At 39.8% G+C, this 25,486-nt stretch overlaps 1 protein-coding gene across 1 annotated transcript; it reads right to left on the bottom strand.

The window, feature by feature from the left end:
- Positions 1–986: 986 nt before the first annotated feature.
- Positions 987–21,519, bottom strand: LOC144761785 (phospholipase A2 inhibitor and Ly6/PLAUR domain-containing protein-like). Its single transcript, XM_078647032.1, has 5 exons — positions 21,468–21,519; positions 18,066–18,182; positions 16,441–16,596; positions 3,885–4,034; positions 987–1,024 (listed from the first exon to the last, which is right to left on the bottom strand). The coding sequence occupies exons 1-5, from the start codon at positions 21,517–21,519 to the stop codon at positions 987–989; spliced, it is 513 nt and encodes a 170-aa protein (XP_078503158.1).
- Between the last annotated feature and the right edge of the window lie 3,967 nt (positions 21,520–25,486).

The following is a 25,486-nucleotide window of genomic DNA, read 5'->3' as shown; positions in this document are numbered from 1 at the left end:
ATTCAATCTACTGGAGTAAAGCACTCCTCCCCTTTATAATAACATCCTAGAAAGTGAGCGAATTCCTGACTCCTGTAAAAGATCAATCATTTCCCCTATCTACAAAAAGGGTGCCTTGTCAGACCCAAAAAATTATAAGCTCATCGCCTTAATAGACATTGAAGCCAAATTCTACGCAGGGCTCTTACTAAATGAACTCACAGTTTGGGCTCTGGAAAAAAACTTAATTCCCATAAATCAAACTGGTTTCCAGGAAGGTCTGGGGACTTCAACAAATATTCTCGCCCTTTCTCTCCTGTCTGACGCCTCCAAAAAAATCAACAAACCGCTATTCGTCTGCTTTATCGATTATAAGGCAGCTTTCGATAACATCGACAGGGGGCTACTATGGGCCAAACTGGTGAGGTGGGGAATCCCTATAAATTCTCTAAACCAGCTAATCCTGCTTCACTCTGAAACTTGGGTCCAGATTAAAATTGGAGCAGGAGATACCTGTGTAGAAAAATTCCTAGTATCAAAGGGCTGTAACAGGGTTGTGTACTGGCCCCAACCTTGTTCAACCTCTTTGTCTCTGATCTCTTCACCGACTTGGACAACTGTAACCATCATGCCCCCAACCTAGGGGGCTTAACACTATCAAACATCTTGTACGCAGATGACCTCCTACTAATTAGTCGTACTCCAATCGGCCTACACCATCTGATAAACATCACAAGTACCTTCACAGATAAAAATGGGCTGACCATAAATCTGGAAAAATCTAAAGTAATGGTACTAAACCAAGGTCCAAATAAACCCTACCCACGATGGTCAATGAACAATCGGCTGCTGGTCCCAATAGAGGAGTTCAAGTATTTGGGAATCATATTCGAGAGAAACGGCTCATTTTCTAAACAGAAAGCCTCCATCAAAGGCAGAGGGACTGCACTGGCAGTTGCTTTAAAAAACATCAAGCAAAAATAACTGGCCCTAGCCTTCTCCCTTTGCTAGAAGTGCTTCGAGCGTGCCTCCTTACCTCCATCACCTACGGAAGCGAAACAATAAGAAGTAGAGATGAAGTCACCCTGGACATTGTGGTTTCTAAGGCCCTAAGAATAATATTCAATCTTCCGCAATTTACCTCACCAGCGCAAATAAGATTAGAATTTGGACTGCTAAAGCAGGAAATCTCGCAGAAAGGGGCCTACGCCAATTGCTGGTTCAAAATAAAGGGGGCCGCGCCGGGCACATTGAACTCATATCTGTGGTTGGAAATCTCAAGGAGAAATGAAAGCCCAGCGAAGACTGACCTTCAATCAGCAATCAAGCTGTTAGCTTTACTGGACCTATGGGACTCATGCCCATCCCAGAAAAGTTTTAAGGTCCTGGTAAATAAATCAGTAAAGATTGCATCTCTCGCAGAAGACAAAGCTGCCCTTAGTAGGAGAGGCAACGGCTGGTTCGTAATTCAGAGCTATGTGTCAACAAAGCCCCAACTATACCTAGGAACAGGTTTTCCAAGAACAACAAAATAATGGTTCCTTCATCTGAGGTTGGGAATCATACCAGCAAAGCCCCACCTTCCTAGAATGGAAACACACAACCTCCATCCAACTGCTGCAGACTGTGTGGAAATTTAAACTAAGACATAATACATCTACTATGCATCTGCAACGACTTGAGAGCGGAAAGGAGACAGTTTCTCAAACAGCTCCTGATTGCAAGTCAGTTTCGATCTTGTAGGGAAGCGGTAAACGCCCGTTTTGAGGGCAGTAACATCCGTCTGTCCTGCAGCCTTGTTCGGTTTATGAGGGAAGCAAATGCTAAGCTAAGTCTGGAAGACCCCAAAGTCATCGGTCTTTATCCTATGCTAGCGTGCTTATGAGTCAAGGTCAATAACCGTCTTTACTAGTGCTTTGATTAAGTCCTATGATTACCTCCTTGGTTGCCAAGCTCCCAGCAGTCAGTACGGCTTTGAGCTCATTGACTTGTACTCTCCACAAATACCATTTCTTGGGGTGGATCCGCCAACGAGAACAAGCCCTATGCTGATTTATCTTTTTAACAAAGAAGAACTATTTTACCTATACATTTTTATTCCTTTGTAATTTTATTGACCTACAACATATTTGTAATCTTTTAACATGTTTTAAAGAGAAGCTGCATCTTGTGAAATATTGTTTTATTTGTTTGCAAAGGTTTTAATTAATCATGCAATAAAGTCATTACCTACCTTACCTCCTGTCCCTTATCACAGATTTCTTGGAAATCCAATGGGCCAAGAGTGAAACTCTGCCCATTTCGCAACCAGAGCAGCTTAAACGACTACCAATTCCAGTGGTCCCCAAAATACATATGAGTTTGTCACACAGTGCAGCACCGCAAGTCACCTTGCTGTGCTGCCCTGCGTGACAAGATAAGGGCAGGAAGGTGCTGTGTTTAATAAACAGTACACTCCTGTCCTTTCCCTTGGGCTGACACCCTTTTTGGCAGCGTAGTGTCAATGCAGGTACCCTTACACCAGGAGCCAAAAACAATCCTGGGAGCCATAGTCCTCTTCCTATGTGTGCTGCAACGCATCACACATAGGAAGAGGAAGAAATGATGCACTCCCATGTTTACCAGTATTAGAGAGGAGAAGAGAGCCTGACTTGATGAAATAGATCGATTACAGAAATATTACATTTTACTTCCTTCTATGTGATAAGTCAAACATTTCACCAGCAAATAAAATGAGGAGTAAGTTTTTCTTCAGATTTCACTATATGGGTAAAAGATTATAAAATGATGCATATCACTCTGAAAGAATTCTGCCAGTTCTGAACAATGCACTTTTGTGTGTGTGTGGGGGGGAATAGTTCATACGTTTTGTCAAGAAGTGATAACCTGCAAATTGCAGGGTTCTTTCCTGAAAGATTTAAATTATGATAATGATCACACCTGGTTTACTTTCAGATGCCCTTGATACATTCTAATTTATGATTTATAAGCTTCTCTCCCTGCCTCAGATACAATGAAGACGCAGCTGATAAATGAGCTTGATGAGACCTTTGTAGTGCCGGCTGCAAGCTGTTTGGGTGTAGAACACACCTTCATGTCTTTTGGTCTAGGTTTGCACTTTACAAATACCACATCATCAGTGAATATTTGGTCAATGAGGGAAGATCTCTATATTTGGTATAACCGTTCAAGTTGAAGATATTCAATTGTATTTTATGTAAATAATTACAACTAATCAGTGTGAACAGCATTTAGAGGTAGATTATTATGGTGGTCAGATGAGCATTCGACCACCATCATTGTTATAAGCAGACTGACTGACAAGAGGTCAGTGGTCTCACCAACCAAATTAGGATCAAACCGCTGTGGAAGAGGTCCGCAACATGTCTATTCATATGAAGGCAAGCCCCAATGCACAGAGGCATGTTTTCAAAACATCCCTGCACCTCTTGGCAGGCACCATGGTGTGCCTGCCACATGATGCAGTTGTGTTTAGGGAGCACCAGAGGTGCCCCCACCCCATGGCCCATAGCAGAAGGCCACAGGGGACAGGGGCTCTCCTAGGTGCCCCAAAAATCATTTTCACATTGGAATAACTGACTGGTCGGGCCTGAGAAGGCACTGTCTCCATTTTGTCAAATGCAATTGGACTGATCTCCAGATGAGCTGTTTGCGCTGGTCAGAAGTGTTGGGTGGACCCGACCAATGGCGTTGGACTGACCACATCCTAATGCGGCAGTCTGAGAGCAGTTAGAGATGACAGTGAGATCGATACCAGCGTCACGTCGGTGTCGGTCCCACAGACATCATAAACAGCCCCTTAGTTTTAAAGTAAGAAGCAAAAACCAAGAAGATTAGAGCAGTGGTATATATACCTCATAATTACAAAAATCTGTATAGCTCACCAGGTCGGGAGGCAGTTCCAGTGAAGCTGACACAGGTGCTGTGCTCCCCAGTACACTGAACTTCTTCAGCTGCTGTGCAGGTGTCTGCAGACTGGGTAGTGAGACAATCCTCACATTTATATCCATTGGGGTTTTCGTCTACAACAGGCACTATGATAACACAGAACAGGAATTGAGAAGCGAATAGCAATAACATTAAACACCGCACATTGTATAAAAATAAAGCAAATGTTTGGATTATCTCATGAGGCACAGGTTTTTTGACTTTATGCTTGCCCAAAATAACAGTTACTTCCCAATTACCTGCTGCAGAATGTTGTGTGTTTGAAGTAACTCACTAGACCTGAACCATTGCATTCTCCATGTCCAGGAGATGTGAGGACAACAACACGTCCACATATCAGCAATGCAGCAGGGTACAATGCACTCTTGAGTTTTAAGTAAATAGTGTCTATGGCAATGTATTGAGTGTGTTTTGAATGTACCAGTTAGCCCATGCTCCATGCTCCATGCCCCAGCATAAACAGATATTTTAAAGAAAGGGGAAAGTGGCCTCCAGATTTTAGGCCGCACATAATTGCAGGCACCACAATGGATACACACTAGGAGTTTTGATTTAATCTTCAAAAAGTAATAATGTTACAGATAAGTGAGACAATTGCTTTTGAATCTCCACTTTCCTTTTGACATCTTTGAGACTATGAGCAGGTGGCTTCATGAAAATACCACATGTCCTTAGAGAAACAGGTGTATCATGGAAAAGAGACAAAGTGGCAAGAGGATGTGCTGCAGGTTGTGCTTTCACTTCTTCTCTAGACCTTGTTTCAAGGCAGCATCTGAAGCCCAGATTGTCTTTATTGGCAACTGATAAAAAACATTCAGAAGCTGTTGAGAAGCTGATATCAGAGGAGTTTTATATCTGTCAGATTCCTCTTCTTCAAGATCACTGTTGTGGGTGTCAAATGAAGTACAGAAAACAGAGGAATTGTTGATTGGTGTGTTTATTCTCAGAGCAACGAGCCACCGCGACATGACCTGTCACATGGCAACACCAACTGACACTTTACAGAATCAGAACCCTATTAGCCCCATGGCAACATACAGGTTCTATGAAAGAGACATAATAAGCACTAATAAATACAACATTATCTCTTTTTTTCCAAAGAGAAGTTATAGAAAAACAAAAAAAAAACAAGAAAAACAAAAGAGAAGGAGAAAGAAAAGAGAAAAGAGAAAAGTAGTACCACAGTAAAAGAAGAGCAAAAACTAACAAAGTTTCCATGGAAGTCGGGTTACACGAGTAGACTTTCTCACAGAACCACCATCAATGGGACTGACTTCAGAAACACGTTTAGGGATTTCCACAGGATCAGGAGACACAGGTTGAGATCCACGGTTTGAATTTAAAACATTGTCATTCACTTTCACTTTGATAACTTTACCAAGATTCCACCAATGTCCACCTTCAACCATGACAGCATTTCCACACACTTTCTCAACACAAACAGGTTCTCCAAAGGAATCGCAACCTTTCTTAACAGTCCTATAATTTTTCACACGCACCATATCACCCGGTGAAACATGCACTGTTTTAGTTGATTTCCATTGACGGCCACCAATAATGTAATCTCAAACGCCTCTTAGTCATAGAAAGCCCGAGGTGTCCATCATGTGCCCTATCTATCAACTTCACTCGTAAGTTGACAGGAGGTATACATCACTCATCCCTCATGGCAACTCCATCTTCAATAGAAAGTTCTTCAGAGACCTTCCAATATGGTTGGATATTGTTAGGTAAATTTCTTTCCTTAGGCCAATCACCAACAATATAATCTTTAACTCTCAACAAAGTTACATCAAAATTCATAGCATCTAACCATTCATTCTCACAACAACCAACATTTTCAACCGCATCCAAAGTGGCAATAAAGCAATCCTCTTTATCCTCATCCAAATCCATACCTTCATTGTTTTGTAAAGGTAGTCTAGAGAGCAAGTCAGCTGTACAATTAACTTTTCCAGGTATATGTTTGGCAACAAACTGATACTGTAACAATTTTGTCGTAAGACGAGCTATACGTGGTGTGGCATACTTAACATGATCACCAGACAATATGTACACCAAAGGCTTATGGTCAGTTTGAATAACAAACTTCCTTCCCCAAATATAAATCTGAAACTTTTCACAAGCCCAGTAGCAAGCTAGCAGCTCCTTTTCGATCACTGAATAATTCACTTCGGGATCTCTCAAAACCCTTGAAGCATAACTAATAGTAACCTCTTGCCCATCAATATTTTGAGTGAGCACAGCACCCAATCCATAATTACTCGCATCAACTGTAATGGTACAACTAACACTGGGATCATAAGCCTTCAAAATTTTAGCATTGACCAACTCAGATTTAACAAGATCAAATGTTTGTTGACAGACCTCATCCCAAACAAAAGTAACACAATATCTGAGCATGTTTGAAAGAGACTTCATTTTAGATGCATAATCCAGGATAAAACGTGAATAAAATTCACATAAATCCAAAAATGAACGTAATTCATCTTTATTTTTGGGTACTGGACAATCGACCACAGTCTTAACCAAACCAGGTCTAGGAGAAACACCCTTACCAGAAACCAAATGTACAAGAAACTCAACTTCCTTTTTCCAAAACTCACACTTGTTCTTCTTAACCACAATCCCCTTCTCATCAAATTTCTTAAGAACACACCTTAGAGTACAATCATGTTGATATAAAAATTTGTCAAAAATCAAAACATCATCTTGAAAAATTACTACTCCCTTTACATCCTTGAGTACAGTCTGCATGACTCTTTGATAGACCGAAGCCGCAGAGGCTAGCCCAAAAGGCATTCTACAGAATTGAAATGTCCCAAAAGGAGAATTGAAAGCAGTGTAATGCCTAGACTCATCTTCCAAAACTATTTGGTGGTATGCAGAAGCTAAATCAATCTTTGAAAACCACTGCGCATCTCTCAATTCTTCCAATAAATCACCAATTTTGGTAAGTGGGTGGGCATCCACCCAGATCTCTTTGTTAAGACTCCTGAGATCACAGCAGAGACGAATCTCTCCATTCATTTTTTGCGCGACTTCAAGAGGACTAAGCCACAAACTAGACTCAATGGGTTCTATTATGCCATTACTCTCCAGTCTCTCAAGTTCAGCTTTGAGATCTGCCCTTAAACTAAAAGGAACAGACCTGACCTTATGTTTCACAGGCACAGCATCACTTTTCACTTTGATTCTGTGTTTAAAGCCTGTAATTTCTCCAAGCGAATCAGAGAAAACCTTGGGAAATTCTTTCTCAAGACACATTGAATCCGGCATGTCCAACACAACAAGTACTTGTTCTTTAGCCCCCGGTTTCAACATCATACCAAACAGGCCCTGATGGAACCAACCTAATATATTCAGCCCACGTACAGCTACATATATCTTTCCCTGTATCTTCCTATCTTTGAACTGCAAGACATCTTCAATGTAACCCTCCAAATCTATCCTGCGACCCTCATAAGAGACAGGTGCCCTGTCTGCCCAAGATTGCTTGAATAACTCCAAAGTAATCATCGTCATCCTGGCTCCAGAATCTACAAGAAGTTTTAAACAAACCTCACCCACCAGAATATCCACATAAGGATCTACACATTCATCAGGATCCCCAGTCACAACACCATCATCATCAATAACAGTGACAATCATGTCCTTAAACTCTTTCACCATGTCACTTTCCAAAACATGTTCATCCTCCATCACACAACAAACTTTTTCTGATTTATTCAAACTGGCTTGACAATCTTTGGCCAAATGACCAAATCTTCCACACTTATAGCACTTTGCATTATTGCCAGGACAAAAACTATTTTCTTTAGAGTGTGGTGGATACCCACATCTATAACACATATTTTTTTTGAAAGTCCCCTTTTCGTTAAACCTCTCTTTCTTAGAAAAGGTATTCTTTGGTACTTGAGGAACAACAGCATTTACACTCTCTTTGTGCACATCTGATTTGCTCAATTCCTTAATAGAAGTTTGAGCCAATTCAAGACTTTTAGCCACTTTAATAACCTCTTCTAAAGTAGGGATTCCCATGGTAAGTAGTTTCTGTTGAATGTGTTTATCGCTACAGTGTGCGATAAATTGATCCCTCACTAATTGATCCCTAAAATCACCGAACTGACACTCTGCACAAAGTTTGCGTAAGGCACTCAAATATGAATCAACATCCTCACTCTGGAGTTGCGCCCTCTTGAAAAACTTGTGCCTCAATACAACCAAACTTGGTTGCACATCGAATTTTATGACAAGTTTCTTTATCGTTTCTTGATATTCATCGAGAATTTCACCCACATCAAGAACCAAATCAGGTAAGTGTTTGTACACCTCCCTCCCTTCAAATCCCAAACAGTTCAATAACAAAAATTTCTTTCTTTCTGCCCTGTATCTAGAAGCACTTATAGCACCTATATAGGTCTCAAATGCATCAAACCACTGCCTTCACTGAATCTGAGGTGTTCCAGGACTTTCCAAGAAAGGAGGAGGTTGATTGACAGATTGTATAATGAGAAAAATATGTCACAACTTTTAAATTCAAACAATAGATAAAATACACTCCTGCTTAATATACTCTTATTCTACACACGTTTCCTCTTATAGGTTCTAGATGTAACAAATAGAAGTAAAAAGGTAAGCATCTGAAGCCTTTTTACCAATAATGACTAAAACAGAGTTAAAACAACATAAATTTATGTAGAATTTATGTAAACTCCGCTTTCCATATAAGCAGTTGCTGACACAATCTGTATCTTCCTTCAGTTTTCTTTTAATAATGCGAGCAAAACAAAAAAAAACAAATACTCTGTAATTAAAATACAGGATCTATGAAAGAGACATAATAAGCACTAGTAAATACAACAATCACCCTGAGAACAATCATCAGGATGAAGACAGCAACAGTACAACTATAGAGGCGGAATAAAAAAACAAAGTGATACTGACAGGGACAGTGTCTGCACTTGTGGACGGCATAGTAGTCTACTTTTACTACCAATCGAACAATACTCTTTCATCATTTAATTTCCTACAGGCTCTATTGACTTTAGAAAGAGCCTTTCCTGTGGGTGACAAGATTTTAATCTTTAGATGTTAGACAAAAGCCCCAGAGAATGACAATATGGTATTAACCAGTTCCATGCTTATGACAATCCCAGCTCGTCATGAGGCACAGTGGAGCTGTGCTCATGACGAGCTGGGCTCGTCATAATGGCCACACTCCCACGCTCAATTGATTCCCCGCCTGTGCGGGAGACTCAATCAATGGGCGGAGTCGTGACAAACCCAGCTCGTCATGAGCACAATTTCACTGTGCATCATGACGAGCTAGGCTCATGATGAGCAACACGGCGCCGCGGCCGCCCCCCCTTAACCCCTGCGTCGTGGGGGAATTACCCCCTGGCAAAGAGTTAACACGCATCACCACATTGGTCATTTCTAAGTTAACTTGTCTATGAAGGTGTGTATCATGAACATATTCTGCCTTTAATTTCTCATTTAATGTATGAATTATGATGCTTATATCATTCAACAGATGATTTGGAACCTTTGAGGTCCAAAAGTAGTCTAGGAAGGGAATTGGTGAAAGGTTACCATAATAACCTGACCTGTGTGGATATTTTTTGAAAGTCTATCTTGATGAGCTTAAAGAATGTCACTACCACACTATAACCTCTGGCAATATGGACATCCCCTGAAAGAGTTGAGTAAGTGAAGAAGACAGCCATTTTTATAATGCCTTTGATGGGGCTAATGCTTTCTGTAGTCCAGTTATTGGCACTGTGGAAGAACTGTCTAGTCCATAATACGTTCAAGGCACATGATCATACACATTACTTTCAGGAGACGCCAGAGGATCGAAACAGGTCATTTTTCCACACAGCAAAATGCTAAGGAGAATTTCCACCAGAAAGATAATAATTACACTAAAATTCATGCTACATGAAAGTTTATAAACCATACACCCACACTTTTCTGGTCTTGTTTAAACCCCTTATTTAAGTAGTCCACAGCCACTCTGCTGTACGTCTTTGCATCTGGGTTGACTTCTTCCATGATTCTCACTAGGGCCCTGGATAATATGATAAGGCTTTCCATGATAGAGAGGTTAAGATGCATCTTTGCCTTTTGATGTAATTGTTTATGCTGCAAGCAATAAACAGATGGACAATATATTGAATTATATTGCATGATGTTTATTGGGCATCATAACCCTGACAAGGCTGCAGAATACTCACTTTTCAGGTTTATAGGCTCTTTTAGGAGGATACTCTTTCAGATGTGTTGGATATACAAGTCTTATATGTGTAATAATCAAAACTGTTTTTCATAGTTCGTTTAACATGCTTTTCATGGGTGACAAGTTGAGCTAGAGAAAATATCCTTTGATTTTTTAAGCAAATATGTGTTGTGTTGCTGACACTGAGAGGTTAGATGCAGCCTAGAATATCTGCTTACAACTTTGTAGAAAGTGATACTAATGATCACACCAATATGTATTATACTATTTGGAAGTGGAAATAATTGTCTGACTGTATGATTGTGAAGGAGGTCTTGTCAAATCGGGGCTTTCTAATGGGTGGGAAGGTCAGTAGTTGACAATTTGTTGAACTGTTACTCGTGCTTGTTATATGTGAGATGCTTTCACTGATGCATTCATGGTCTGACCCCATGGAGTGTTCAGAGAGCAGTGGACGCGGCTTTAAAAATGACCTGTCAAGTTATTGCCAGTAACTTGAAATGTGTCCTGGTGTGACTCGGCCCCACATCGGTAGAGTAGGAAGCTGTTTGGTGGACACATTTTTGTTTCACTACATGTTTGTAAGCATTAAATGAAACCCTCACCATACTACCCATTGGAATAGTCAAGGTAGCCCCTGAAATAATTGTCTTTTTACAGATGCTCAGCGTACGTTAGGAAATACATTTTTTTGCATGCACACGATTCTGGAATCACGTACAAATACAAAATAACTTTCAAGCTTTCTCTATTCCAAGGTTACTTGGATAACTCACTCTTTGACATACTCTTTCTCATTTTTTCATTCACTTAGTTATTCTCCGATCTATTTTCCCAATCTCACATTGAAACACCTACATATATGATCACTATCATTGGTGCTCTTTTTCTGAAACCCATGCACAATCACACTCACAAACACGATCAAACACCCGCTCTTACTGATTCTCTCTCCTCCACACATACATATACATGTTAACTCACACACCCACTTCCTGTCAGACATCCATACTCACACACGCACTCTCACAAACATACAAATCAACAACTTTCGTAATTACCTTTTTTCCTTCTCTTCGTTGCTCTTTGATGACTGCTAGCAGCAGGGTAGTAAACTGCCACTGGACATAAGAAGAGGAAATGCATTATTCCAGCACTGTATAAAAGGAACCCTTCAGAGAAGAGGATACCCTTAGAAGACCTGTATCAAGGGTATGCAGACAAAATATCGATATGTAAATATCGATATGCAATTATATCGAAGTTTAAATATCGATGGGAAAAAATATAGAAGGTAAGTAATATCGATAAATTTAATATCATATTAGTAATATCGAAGTTTTAAATATCGATGTCAGTAATATCGATGTTAATAATTTCGATGTTACTAATATCGATTTTAAAATTATTTTTGTGTATATTATTATGTATTTATTATGTGTTTAATTTATTTTTATGTAATGTAATTGAATTTTGTATTTTAGTACTGTAGCGGGTTGTGGGTTTATAGGGGAATAGGGTGGGAAGTAATTTAATTATGTTAAATTAAATATTAATTAGTAGGAATTGTAAATTAATATTTCTTAATTGGTAATTATTTTTAATTAATTGGTAATTCATTTTAATTAATTGATTAATTGATAAATATGTTCTGTAGCGGGTTGTGGGTTTATAGGGGAATAGGGTGGGAAGTAATTTAATAATGTTAAAATAATTATTAATTAGTAGGAATTATAAATTAATATTTATTGATTGGTAATTATTTTTAAATAATTGGTAAATAATTTTAATTAATTGATTAATTGATAAATATGTTCTGTAGCGGGTTGTGGGTTTATAGGGGAAAAGGGTGGGAAGTATTTTAAATGTAATTAAGTAATAATGTTCTTTAATTAATTGTTTGGTTAATTATTTATTTGCTAATTAATTATTAAGTGTTAATTAAATAATATTAAATGGTATTTTCATTAATTTTTTAAATTACATATATTGTGTTCACATGTTTTTAATAATTATGTTTTGGTATTTGTACATGGTTTATATCTATTTAATAGTTAATATTGTTATTATTTAAAATAAAACATTTATTTACTACTACTTTTGCACTCTCTGGAGTGGGAATATTAATTTTTACCCCTACGCTATCCAACCCTTTCCCTACTGTTGCACTCTCTGGAGTGGGAATATTAATTTTTACCCCTATGCTATCCAACACATTCCCTACTGTTGCGCTCTCTGGAGTGGGAATAGTAATTGTTACCCCTACGCTATCCAACACTTTCCCTACTGTTGCGTTCTCTGGAGTGGGAATAGTAATTTTTACCCCTACGCTATCCAACCCTTTCCCTACTGTTGGACTCTCTGGAGTGGGAATAGTAATTTTTACCTCTACGCTATCCAACACTTTCCCTACTGTTGCGCTCTTTGGAGTTGAAATAGTAATTATTACCCCTACGCTATCCAACACTTTCCCTACTGTTGCACTCTCTGGAGTGGGAATAGTAATTTTTACCCGTACGCTATCCAACCCTTTCCCTACTGTTGCGCTCTCTGGAGTGGGAATAGTAATTTTTACCCCTACGCTATCCAACCCTTTCCCTACTGTTGCACTCTCTGGAGTGGGAATAGTAATTTTTGCCCGTACGTTATCCAACACTTTCCCTACTGTTGCACTCTCTGGAGTGGGAATAGTAATTTTTACCCCTACTCTATCCAACACTTTTCCTACTGTTGCGCTCTCTGGAGTGAGAATAGTAATTTTTACTTCTACACTATCCAACATTTTCCCTACTGTTGCGCTCTCTGGAGTCGGAATAGTAATTTTTACCCCTACGCTATCCAACACTTTCCCTACTGTTGCACTCTCTGGAGTGGGAATATTAATTTTTATCCCTACGCTATCCAACACTTACCCTACAGTTGCGCTCTTTGGAGTTGGATTAGTAATTTTTACCCCTTTGCTATCCAACACTTTCCCTACTGTTGCGCTCTCTGGAGTGGGAATAGTAATTGTTACCCCTACGCTATCCAACACTTTCCCTACTGTTGCGCTCTCTGGAGTGGGAATAGTAATTTTTACCCCTACGCTATCCAACCCTTTCCCTACTGTTGCACTCTCTGGAGTGGGAATAGTAATTTTTACCTCTACGCTATCCAACACTTTCCCTACTGTTGTGCTCTCTGGAGTTGGATTAGTAATTATTACCCCTACGCTATCCAACGTTTTCCCTACTGTTGCACTCTCTGGAGTGGGAATAGTAATTTTTGCCCGTACGTTATCCAACACTTTCCCTACTGTTGCACTCTCTGGAGTGGGAATAGTAATTTTTACCCCTACTCTATCCAACACTTTTCCTACTGTTGCGCTCTTTGGAGTGGGAATAGTAATTTTTACTACTACACTATCCAACATTTTCCCTACTGTTGCGCTCTCTGGAGTCGGAATAGTAATTTTTACCCCTACGCTATCCAACACTTTCCCTACTGTTGCACTCTCTGGAGTGGGAATATGAATTATTATCCCTACGCTATCCAACACTTACCCTACAGTTGCACTCTTTGGAGTTGGAATAGTAATTTTTACCCCTATGCTATCCAACACTTTCCCTACTGTTGCGCTCTCTGGAGTGGGAATAGTAATTGTTACCCATACGCTATCCAACACTTTCCCTACTGTTGCGCTCTCTGGAGTGGGAATAGTAATTTTTACCCCTATGCTATCCAACCCTTTCCCTACTGTTGCACTCTCTGGAGTGGGAATAGTAATTTTTACCTCTACGCTATCCAACACTTTCCCTACTGTTGTGCTCTCTGGAGTTGGATTAGTAATTATTACCCCTACGCTATCCAACGTTTTCCCTACTGTTGCGCTCTCTGGAGTGGGAATAGTAATTTTTATCCGTACGCTATCCAAAATGTAATTAATTTTTTAAATTAGTTTTACATTGTTATTAATTGTAATTTATACTATTATTTTATGTATATAACTTTATTTTTAATTTATTATATTTTCATTTATTTATGTTATTAAAATAATTATTTTAGAGTTTATATTAATTAGGTATATACTATGTATTATATTTTTATTATTATTAGTTTGTATTACATTATTTCTTAATTTTAAATATTATAATATAGTTTAACTATGTTTATTATATTCATAAGTATTATTTTGTTAATATTACATTTCATTTAAATTAAAAAAACGATATTTTTTAAAAAACTATATTTTTGACATCGATATATTTTTTGCGATTTTTTTGTACATACCTTGTTAGAGATAGGATCCCGATATTAATGTCCTCAATATTTTTGTTGCGATATTTTTGTAATTCGATATTTTTGTACTCGATATTTTGTCATAGATTCGTATCAAGCCTTTTCCCAGTTTCTTTTTTAGTGTCCTGCTTCCCATTAAGGGGCCTTCCTACACGCTTCTAATGTGGAACTCAGTACTCCCCATCAATGTTTACTTTTATTAGGGAACATGGGGGAGCTGGGAGAACACGTGATACCTGACTCACCTTAAGAAAACTCCACATGATAGAAATCTTGATCTCTGGTCCATAACTGTGAGAACATATTTGATGCCGCTGAGAATCCTGTGAGGAGGCGTGTTTAATCAACACCTGGAGTCCCAGTACATGATTACCATGTCAAGACACTGGTGTCGAATTTTGTGGAGCCACTATATATGAAGGTTTATATTATTGGCCTCTGGGTTGTGCTATACAACAGTCAGAGGTGTGAATACTCTCGATTTTGGGGTTATGAGCTGGGGCAATGACGTGTGATATAGATTCATGAAGATCATTGGGGAGGATTGATGCCACTAGCCAAATCAAGATCCAGCACTTACAGCCATCTCATGCACATATGTTCCACATTCCCTCTGTCACTGTAGTCAGAAACTCAAACTATACACACATTGCACGCCCCATCCATTATAAAACCTGAAGCCACACACTATATGTACATTGTACATCCACTCTGTCACATATGACACTATCACACATTATATGTATCTTGCACATTCCCTCAATTGCATTCCCACTGTTAAAGATGTCAGAGTCATGGACAGTGAATACCCTGAGGACCCCTCTGTCACAGCTGTTGCAGTCACAGAGTGTACGCATCCTGCACATCCCCCCTGTTGATTTATGTTACTTGCACATCCCTGTCTTACAGATATTTGCGTCACAGGCTGTTCAAACCCTATTGCCTACTTTGGCACCGATGTTGGATTCACAGACAGTATGCCCCCTGCACATTCTCTCTGTTACATGAGTCAGAATCAGTATGTGCCACCTTGATTCTCCCATTGCCTTTTCTTAATATCTCTTATTGAACGTTCTATATTATTGTTTTGAACATATTGCATACTTTTTCAATATTGCTATGCTTACGTTGCTTTCTCTATGTACACAATTTTGATTGCATTTCTTATATATTCATATATACTTTGTAATATCATAATTTTCTTTATTACTGTATAATCTGATGGCTTATTATTTTATCTGTTTCTTCATTTTATGTTCTGTTCTTTTGTTCTTTAATAAACTCAAACTTTAAAAAAAAAGAATCAGTATGTGGCCTGCTCTTCATCTCTGTTACTCAACATAGTGTTCTATTTAATTTCATGTTATGCTATGTGAAAGCTTTTTATAAAGCAAAAACATCTGCCCACATCGTGCTTCCTAGTGCTGTCAAGAGAATAAATGGCAGATGTGTCCAAAGAATGGGACTGGAGGTGTATCTAAAAAAGATGCATTTTTTGTTGATTTCTAAAACTTGACGGAATGTTCTTAGAATTCCATAAGTTGGCAGTGAGGAAAGCAAATGAGTGAGCTGCTCCTATCAGGATCTTGATTTTAGGGACTGCAAGGAGGGACAGACTGTAAGATCTTAGTGCTCTTGAAGCAGTATATGAGTGATAGGGTGTTGTAGTACACGAGGACAGGATGAATATTTTAACTTGTTGGCGATGCACAGGGCCCTAGATTCTATATGTCTCTTGGTGGGTCGCCAATGCAGGTATGCCCTCGGTTAAAGATGTCAGTCACAAACCGTACATACCCTCTACCTTCTCTCTGTTACAGATGTTGGTGTCATTGGCTATATGTACCCTGATATAGGAATCACAGACTGTACATACCCTACATATATCCTCGGTTTCTGATGTCGGAGTCACAGACTGCTTGTATCGTGCATTTTGTCTGTGTAACGGATGTCAGAGTCATGAACGCACGTACCTTCCACATCTCCTCCATTGCAGAAGTCAGAGTCGCAGCAAGTTCTGCTAATTCTTAAATAGCCAAAGGAGTTTTTGTATGAGGACTCTCTTCCACAAGTTACCTTTTCGGATGGATCCAGACAGTCCTTGAACGCTGTTAGAATAACATTATTCCCTGTTGGAACAAATTCATAGTGTGAGTTCCAGAGCAGACATGAGTAAGCAGTATGGAGGAAACAGCTGCCCCCTGAAAAAGCAAGGGTTTGGCGTTTAAAAATAAGTTGTAAAATGTTTTTCAGCAAATGTCAATTTTATGTAGGGAGAAAAATTGCTCTTGAACATTTTTGAATGATCTTTCACATCTCAAACCTCCCTCATCAATGCTTACGTAATGGATTTCTGTCACTGATGTCACTCACATGCCTTTATAATGTTTTCCACATGTCTTACCTCCAATATTTTCTGCCAGAGACTGTTTGCAAATAAGTACTTTGAAAACAGGCAAGAAAGAGAACTGTGGCTGGCGACGTTGAGAAATTGATACCAGAAAACACTCATTAGTGAATCACAAGTTGCTGCCATGTGGATGCAATGGAAGGAGATTTTGAAGGGGGGGGGGGGCGGGGGGGTTGCAACCAACGCATTAATGGCCAGAATCACTTCTTCAATTGTGCTGGTGTTTTTTGGTGCCTGGCACCTGCACTTATTTCATATCAGCGGCACAGGTTCATGACAATTCTCCACATGTTGGCTTTGCCACTCTATATTTTAAAAAAGCTTATGAGCAAAGTGTTTAACAATTCAGTATAGGATACTTAAAATAATAATACCATGGTGCTTGCTCAGGCCCTTCCTACAGCTTTGGCTCACATTGTATAATCAAAATTGCATACTTTTAGGACTGTGATGGTGTGGAGGTGTTCTTGTTACTCATATCAGGCAGCGCTGACAGGGGCTGCAGGTGGTGCAAGCTGCAATGGCCTCTTAAGCAATAGCTTATACTTATTGGGCCATATTATCAAGAACGGCGATAACATTATCGCCGTTTTAGCGGCAGGAAACTGCTGTTAAAGCAGCGATAAGGGGCTTGATAATATGCCCTTGAGAATTCCAATAGAAGCCCAGGTTCTGGTGTGAAGAATGGATGTATGACGTTACAACGCATACTTTTACCACGCATACCTTTACAACACGTTTTTTACCACGCATACCATAACAACGCATAGCGCTTAGAGGTGCTGGATAGTGGTAAGTATAATTTTCTATTCCAACTCCAGTCCCCGTGGATAGTAGGGAAGGTGTTGGATAGAAAATTAAACTTATTCCCTACTCTAGAGCGCCCCCCAGCGCAATGCGTTGTAATGGAATGTGTGGTAATGCCTGCGATGTAATGGTACTGCGTTGTAAAAATTTCGTTGTAAACGTTACATACCGTGAAGAACATCAAACCTGGGCTTCTATTGGAATTCTCAAGGGTATATAATTAATCTCCTTATCGCCACTATAATGGCAGTTTCCTGCAGCTAATGCAGTGATAATGTTATCGCTGTTCTTGATATTATTAACCACTATTTTATAAAGTAAGCACTTGCCAGAATGTGGAGGATAGAGTCAATATACATAAATGTGGCATGTGACACTTACCAATTGTGTTGTTCTTCAGCCCTTTCATGCAGTGTGTGACTTCAGGAGAGCATTGCTTGAAGATTCCTGAGCATTGGGTGGTGCCGGTAGCAATACACTGCTTGCAAAGTAGGCAATCTGCTGGAAAAAGAAATGCAATCTAGAGATCTGAGCATAATTGTGCTTTTAATTCAAACAGAGAGAAATACATGAAATACATGTAAATAACAAGTGTAGATGCTTTAGCCTTTGAGTGGGGATGTGTTATACATACACTGCATTTTCCTTATTTGCACTGGACACACCTTTTAAAAGATGCAAAAGGAACAAAGAAGGAAAATGTGCCATATTACGCTGAATGCCCTGCCCCAATGCAGATGAAAAATTATGCTAAATTCAAGGCTGCACATTCTTGTGATAAAGAAAGCGGTTCCTTAGAAGGTGCTCCATGTTTCACAGTGCAGGCGGCAACCTGTCTGCTCTTTTAAGGGGGATTAGAAATCCTCTTACAGGTGCAGTTACTGAGTGCACCTGCCTGCAAAGGGATGTCTGGGCGAGTTAATGGAAGCCCCTTCCCCCCTTCAGAGGGCTGCTATCAGGGGGCTCGCTAACAGTGTGCCACATTTTATTGCACCTCCAGACAGCTTTTCTGCCACTGCACCACATCTGTAATACAGCACGGGTGCAGTGGCAAAGGCATTCACTCATCCGCAGGGGCCACACTCAATATAAAAAAGGGGAAATAGAGATACAAAGAGTTTGAGATAGAGGGGCAGGCTTACTAACATTTGACCCAAAACAGAGCAACATTGAAAGACGGAGAGCAGACCTGCACAATATCTACATTGCTTCTGTGCTGTTTACCTCTCTGCCTTGTGCCATTCACAAGCACTTGCACCGTAGTGCAAAGCAGTGTGTGTGACGTCTTGCATGGGTTTTGTACTGGAACGCTACCCTTCCCATATGATATTTCTATGGTTAGACATAAATAAAAGATATTGCACATTTATACGAATGTTGTGCATTACAAATCATAAGCAAAGATGGAAAAATGATTGTAGGAAAGAAAAATTACATTATGTCAGATGACATTTATATGACGTGTCATGTGTGCATTTTATGGGTCAACTTACTGTACAGTAAGAAATGAAGCCATTTTGCATCACAGATTTGGGGACAGAACACATATTGTGGCATTGATGCTCAAAGCACAAAGTCATAATAGCGGAAATATAGGAATTCCTGATATGTGAATAATCTAGGGAGACCACTCAGCAAAAGCAAATTTCCTATAGCTTGGTTCTCCCATTTTTTACTTCCTTGACATATTACTTTTTCTGTAATTCAGACTTGCTGACCAAGCCTCAGTCGCAAATGTTGGGCTTAAAAAAGCAAGCAAATATAGATAAAGTGATCATAGCAACCAATTGTCCGCTGGAGTGAAGTTAAACCCTTTCTCATTTACACCTAAATGTAACTTGCTTTTAGATGAGTATGCTTTCTGGAGAAAGTATTGCTAAACTGGTTTCAACGTGATATCTTAATTAAGACTTTAAGGGGCAGATGCATCAAGCATTTTACTGGTTGCAAACTGGCCGATTCGCAGAGGTAATTGCAATGTTTGTGGTTACCTATTTTGCAAATGCAGTTAGGCAATTGAAAATTGTGATTATGCGCTATGCATTCGCAAATTGCATTTTCGCAAATTGGAATCACCGATTACCATCAACTTAAAGTTGATGGCAAGTTGTGATTCCTTTAAGAAATGCAAAAAAAAGCATTTTTCAAAGTGCAATGTGGTGTACACACATGCTCTTAGGGCGTGTGTCAACCACATGTGCATACTTACCTTTTTTTGGGGTGCATCAGGGTTGTCTTTTGACCCCCTTGCACCCTTGAGATTGCATGCACAATTTGCGATTACCTATTTGGTAATTGAAAATTGAGAATGCTAACCCATTCATTCCTATGGGCCTGTAGGCCCATAGGAATGAATGTGAAGGTGTTCCTTAATTGTGAATCGCAATTTGCGATCCGCAATTAAGGGATGTGTAGGAATCACTAATATTTTAGCAAAACATACTTGCTTTAAATGCATGTGGCCCTAAATTACTAACTTTTGCTAAGACGATCTATAAAAAATCAAATTGCAGTACACATGTAATCCTCTATGGAATGGGTTGGAGAAGCAAGATTGTGTTTCCATATAAGGTGAAATCTTTTTTTCAAACATAAAAGCCAGAGCTCAATTATCGTGCAGCTAAAAAGATTTCACATTCTCAGCTCATCTTGTTTTCAAAGTAACAGCAGACACAGATAAAGACTCTAAACTCAGGACCTCCATATTACATCTGCCTTTGAATAACCTTTTTCATACACTATGACCTTGATTTGGGACACAAGTCTCATGTTTGGTGAAGCCCAAGTCAAGGAACAAATTAGACTTGTTGGTACAGATTTTGTTCCCTATTTCATGGTAATAATGACCATCATTACGAGGAGGTTTGTGATGAAGAGTCCAACGCAGGAAAATAATTTATAAATTCACTACTGGGCTAAATGAGACAATAGGATAGATTGTACCCCAAGAAAATCCTTAGCAGTTGGGTCACTTTGACGTAACATCCTGGAGGAAGCATCAGACAATTACGTTTCTTCATTTAGTATTATCAGCAATGGCTGGATGGTTCTACAACTTCAAACCTGGCACAATCCCAGCATCAAACCACCTGAGTTGGATGAAGAAGTTAGGAGTTGCTAACTGCCTGAGAGTGGACTGTGGAAAGAAGACTGGTAAACATTTGTTTCCACAGGTGTCTTGACACTACAAGCACAGACGGCCTATACAATACCTTGTTGAACTAGCCACTTGCTTCTCCACTTTCAGGCAAATATATGTTGATGATCAACTTATGGAAACTGTGAAAACAGGTGCTCTGAAGGTGATTTCCAATACACCTGCACCTGTTGCAACATTTGAGACTATAACGGACTGCATTGTCACAGGGAGACAAGTCTCAGGGTGGAGGACTCAAACATTTAGAAAGGTCCAGCCAAGCAGAGCCTCAAACAGGCACCCAGGTAAAGTTGCACTGCAAATATTTCTACTTATAGCCCACCCTAGAGCAAACCGGGGGGGGGGTGCCTAGGACAGCACCAGATTTCCAGTTTGTGGGTGGAGATTCCCATGCATTTACAGGTTGTACAAAACTGAGAAAAACAATGGAACATACAGGGAAAGACAGGGACAAAGGGGAAAAGGGCAATCACATGATGGTAGATAGAGTCAGCTGGGGATATTTCATTTTACAGCTAATTTCTGGAGAAAAGTAAGCTCAGTCCTGATCATTCCTTTCTTCAAATCTATTTGCACCTTTAAGTGTACTCAAAAATGAAAACTGTAAAAGGGCTTGCTCATCTTACCTCCAGTTATCAGTGCCTGGAGCATGGCCCCAACTGCAAGGAGGGCCCTCATGGTGCTAAGAGGGTTAGAAGAAGGGTGATGGAGTCTCTGTGCCTGTTCACCTGCCTGGGTCCTCTGTTCATCTCCTGCTCAGGGCATGTCTTTTATACTAGCACAGAAGAGGTGTGTATGTTTGACTGGGAAAGTATCTCTGGTTGTTGGCATTATCCCTAAGAAATGTATTAAAATAACCTGTATGGCATGATGTGAGGCAGATTTATTGAACAAAAGCAGAATTGTACTGAGGCCGTGATTATAAGTACAGGGGTCAATTCCAATCAAACACACATATATACATTAGGGCAGGAATCATAGCTATGAATAATATAATTTCTACTCAGGGATATTTAACAGGGCGTGGATGATTTACTGCATAGGTTAAATATGATGCCTCTGCCAATGAAACATGCCAAAAGAAGAAGCAAACATGAGGAATTTGGGCTGCTAAACACTGCATTAGTATGTGTTACCACCCCACCAGGGCCATAACCAGGAATAAGAGGTATTTAAACGACGCAGAAAATACCGTACTCTTTTTTATATCTTTTTCCGGTTATTATTTTGTGCAGTAAATACCTCCTCTCCATACAACTATTTGTTGTGGCTCCTGCAATTTAGCTGCAGCTGATGTTTTTTGTATATTATATCAATTACACATTCATACATTTAAATAAATGTGAAAATTAGAAATCTACCACCTTAATTCTGATACCTAAGAACAGGATTTTATCACATTTATATGGTAAATTTCATATTTTCTATTTCCTCTTCAGGTTTTCTTATCCTCTGAGTTCTTGCTCACCTTATCAACTTCAGAAACAAACTGAGGATTGCAAAGGCAGCACAAGGTTTACTTCTTTCTGTCATACAGATCTGAGGTTCATCAAGGATGAGAATTATTTAGAACAGTAATTAAATGCTTATTCGGAGTTAAAAAATAATCAAAACTCATTGAAGGAGATTACCACACATATGTGACACTGCACTGCGCTTGTTTTGCAACTGGAAATTCTGCACTGCTTAGGTGAAGCACTTGTGTTGTTTGTGAAAGTTATGCAAGTCCACCCAAGCCTTGTGCTAGCAAACACTCCTATTAAGAATTGTTTTGTACCAAACCTTCATAACAATGTAACATTTCATTGAAATAATTGGCTCACTATTTTGTTTTTCAAAGAGTAAAATTTAACCAATTCCTGTTATGTAAATTGTCAATGCTCAGCACTACTCAACACAGATTAATTGACCAGTTTTCCCAGAGGATATTTAAAAGGTAGAAAATGGTAGGATGATTGGATTATGACCTCAACCTCAACATAACCTCAACCTCAACATAACATTGATTAATTTACTTATCTATACTACTATTATAAAGGAAGAACTTTGAGGCTTTGAGGCGGGTAAACTCGGGAACCACAGCGCCAATCCACACACCTGATACATCGTTGGAATCCTCAGGGTGTGCAGATGGACATAGGCTATATAAATTAAAACAATTATACGTTATTTAAAAAATTTGACGATGAAAAAAATGAGTCCCTTGCAAGTAGCGCCGGCCGCGACCTGCGTGGTGACATCAGGAGCGCGGGGAGGAGCGGCGTGCAGGAGCGGAAGAGGAGCGGCGGACATCAGCGCGGGGAGGAGCGGCGGACAGGCTGGAAGGAGCGGTGAGGAGCGGCGGACAGGCGGAGAGGAGAGGTGAGGAGTGGCGAGGAGCGGCGGGGAGGAACGGTGAGCGGCGGATGAGGTAGGGTATTTATTTATTTATTAAGGAGCGCGGAGCGGCAATGACAATCGTGAGCAAAAAAAATACAAGAGCTAGCAAACGGTGCATTAGCGTAGCAAACGGTGCATTACAGGAGAAAAAAGTGACGTGTGCAGGAGCGGCAATGACAATCGTGAGCCAAAAAAATACAAGAGCTAGCAAACGGTGCATTAGCGTAGCAAACGGTGCATTACAAGAGAAAAAAGTGACGTGTGCAAGAGCGGCAATGACAATCGTGAGCCAAAAAAATACAAGCGCTAGCAAACGGTGCATTAGCGTAGCAAACGATGCATTACAGGAGATAAAAGTGACGTGTGCAGGTTACAAAAGCGTACAAAGTAAACATAAAGGTATAATACTGCAATATATGGAGGAAGGCTCCAGGGGACCCATGGACAACGTCGGGCCAGAAGCCTAATTGCTCCCGGACACTGTCGGGACGGGCTGGTAGTGTATATTATAAGAACCAAAGATATAATCAATTGCGCTCTGTATACTCCCTAATATTAAAGGTATAGATATTACTTGAGCTAATCAAATTACTTGATAGACTTTTGCCTATAATTGGTATTTGTAAAGCGCAAACTATTCCCACGTAGGGGTCTCAAGGTGCTGGGGCCCGTTGGGGAGATTAAGTGAGCTATTGGCCAGAGTCATAGGATGCTGAGCTGAGCTGCCTCCAGTGCAGGGGAACGAACCATGAGTACAGCGTTCTAAAGTCAGCCATCCTGGCAGTTGCACCACACCTCTCCCCTTCGTGGAGGCCTTATAAAAATGAGTTGGCAGAATATCCACTAATCACTCCCCTTGCTTGTACTTAATATTGAAGATAGTACTAGATCGAACATCATTAGACCCAAATTCTGGGAAGATATTAATTTCCCCAATTAAATGTTGAAATCACCAGCAAATATAGCAAATGCTTCTTTTTATAATGAGGAAGGAATATAAGATATTGGAAAATTTTTGTTGTAGAAATTGACAAGCAAAATAATACCCTTCTTTAAAAAGCTCAATTAATGAGCTGTAAGATATCTTTGACCGGCGGGGTGTTCTACTATGACACAAATAAAGAATAGAAAGACCCAAATAATTAGTCTACCTTTAGATCTTCCTGAAAAATATCTAATAGCAGGAAAATTAGGAGTTTCCATTCACAACATGCTGTCCCTAGAGTAGGTTTTGAGAAGTAGTACAACTTTTTAACCAATCCATATTTTGCAACTTAGGGTCAATACCGGATATATCCTACGGCAATAGCATAATGTGATTAGTAATGTGTGGTCCCCTCCTAAGTTAGACTCATCATTATCCACCTCCTCATTCAATCGTTAGAAAGCCTTCTTCAAATAACTCAGAATAAGAGTGAAATTAATGTTATGTTAGGCTAATTGTCCATCAATCATTTGAATCCAGCAATAAAGGGTACACTGTATTCTCTACCAAACCACCATACTTGTCTGGAAGGCAAACATGCACCATGAGTGGTTTCTTGGAAAATTGTGACATAAAGGTTTGAAGAAATAGCCTTTGTGTATAACATAAATCCCTGAGAGTGGGATACAATCAGAAAGCAGAAGAGAGACTGTAGGGAAGAACTGTCTTTGAAGTTAAGAATTATTCAAACCCCATCACAGTCTATTTGGGAGTTTCCGATATAGTTTTAATACCTGAATATGATACATTTGTGAAAAGAAGCCTGATCGAAATTTAAATTAAGCTGGCCTAAGTGGAGAGGTGTGGCTCACTGGTTAGAGGCGGCAGACCCGGAAGCAGAGAACGGCCCGGGACCAGGGTTCAATTCCCGACGCGGCAGGGTGGTGGACCAGGGTCAGCGGACTCGACAATTCTCGCCTCGGTGCCTACTCTAACCAGGGAACACACTCGGCAACTCTGGGCATTAAGCTGGCCTCATCTCCACAACGGCCCCATCAGCGCCGGGAATGCTTGGCTTCACCTTGGAGATACCCAGAAGGGACCATCTCACAGGGAAAGCCCCAGTGGTCTTCAGTGCCGGGACGCTCACGGGCAGCTGTGTGCTTTACAAATCCAACACATTTACAATTTACATTTACATTCCCATAATTGTGCAAATTGTGTCTTTCATTTGGTACAAATTTATGAAATTACGTCATTATACCACTTTGAGTACTAAGGATGAATTTGTTGTAAAGATGTGATAGAAATGCAGCATTCCCAGTAAAAAATTGACCACTA

This window comes from Lissotriton helveticus, chromosome 6 (assembly GCF_964261635.1).
Source record: "Lissotriton helveticus chromosome 6, aLisHel1.1, whole genome shotgun sequence".
NCBI lineage: Eukaryota > Metazoa > Chordata > Amphibia > Caudata > Salamandridae > Lissotriton > Lissotriton helveticus.
The sequence above is the reverse complement of the archived record's forward strand: the minus strand, read 5'-3'. Positions and strand labels throughout refer to the sequence as shown.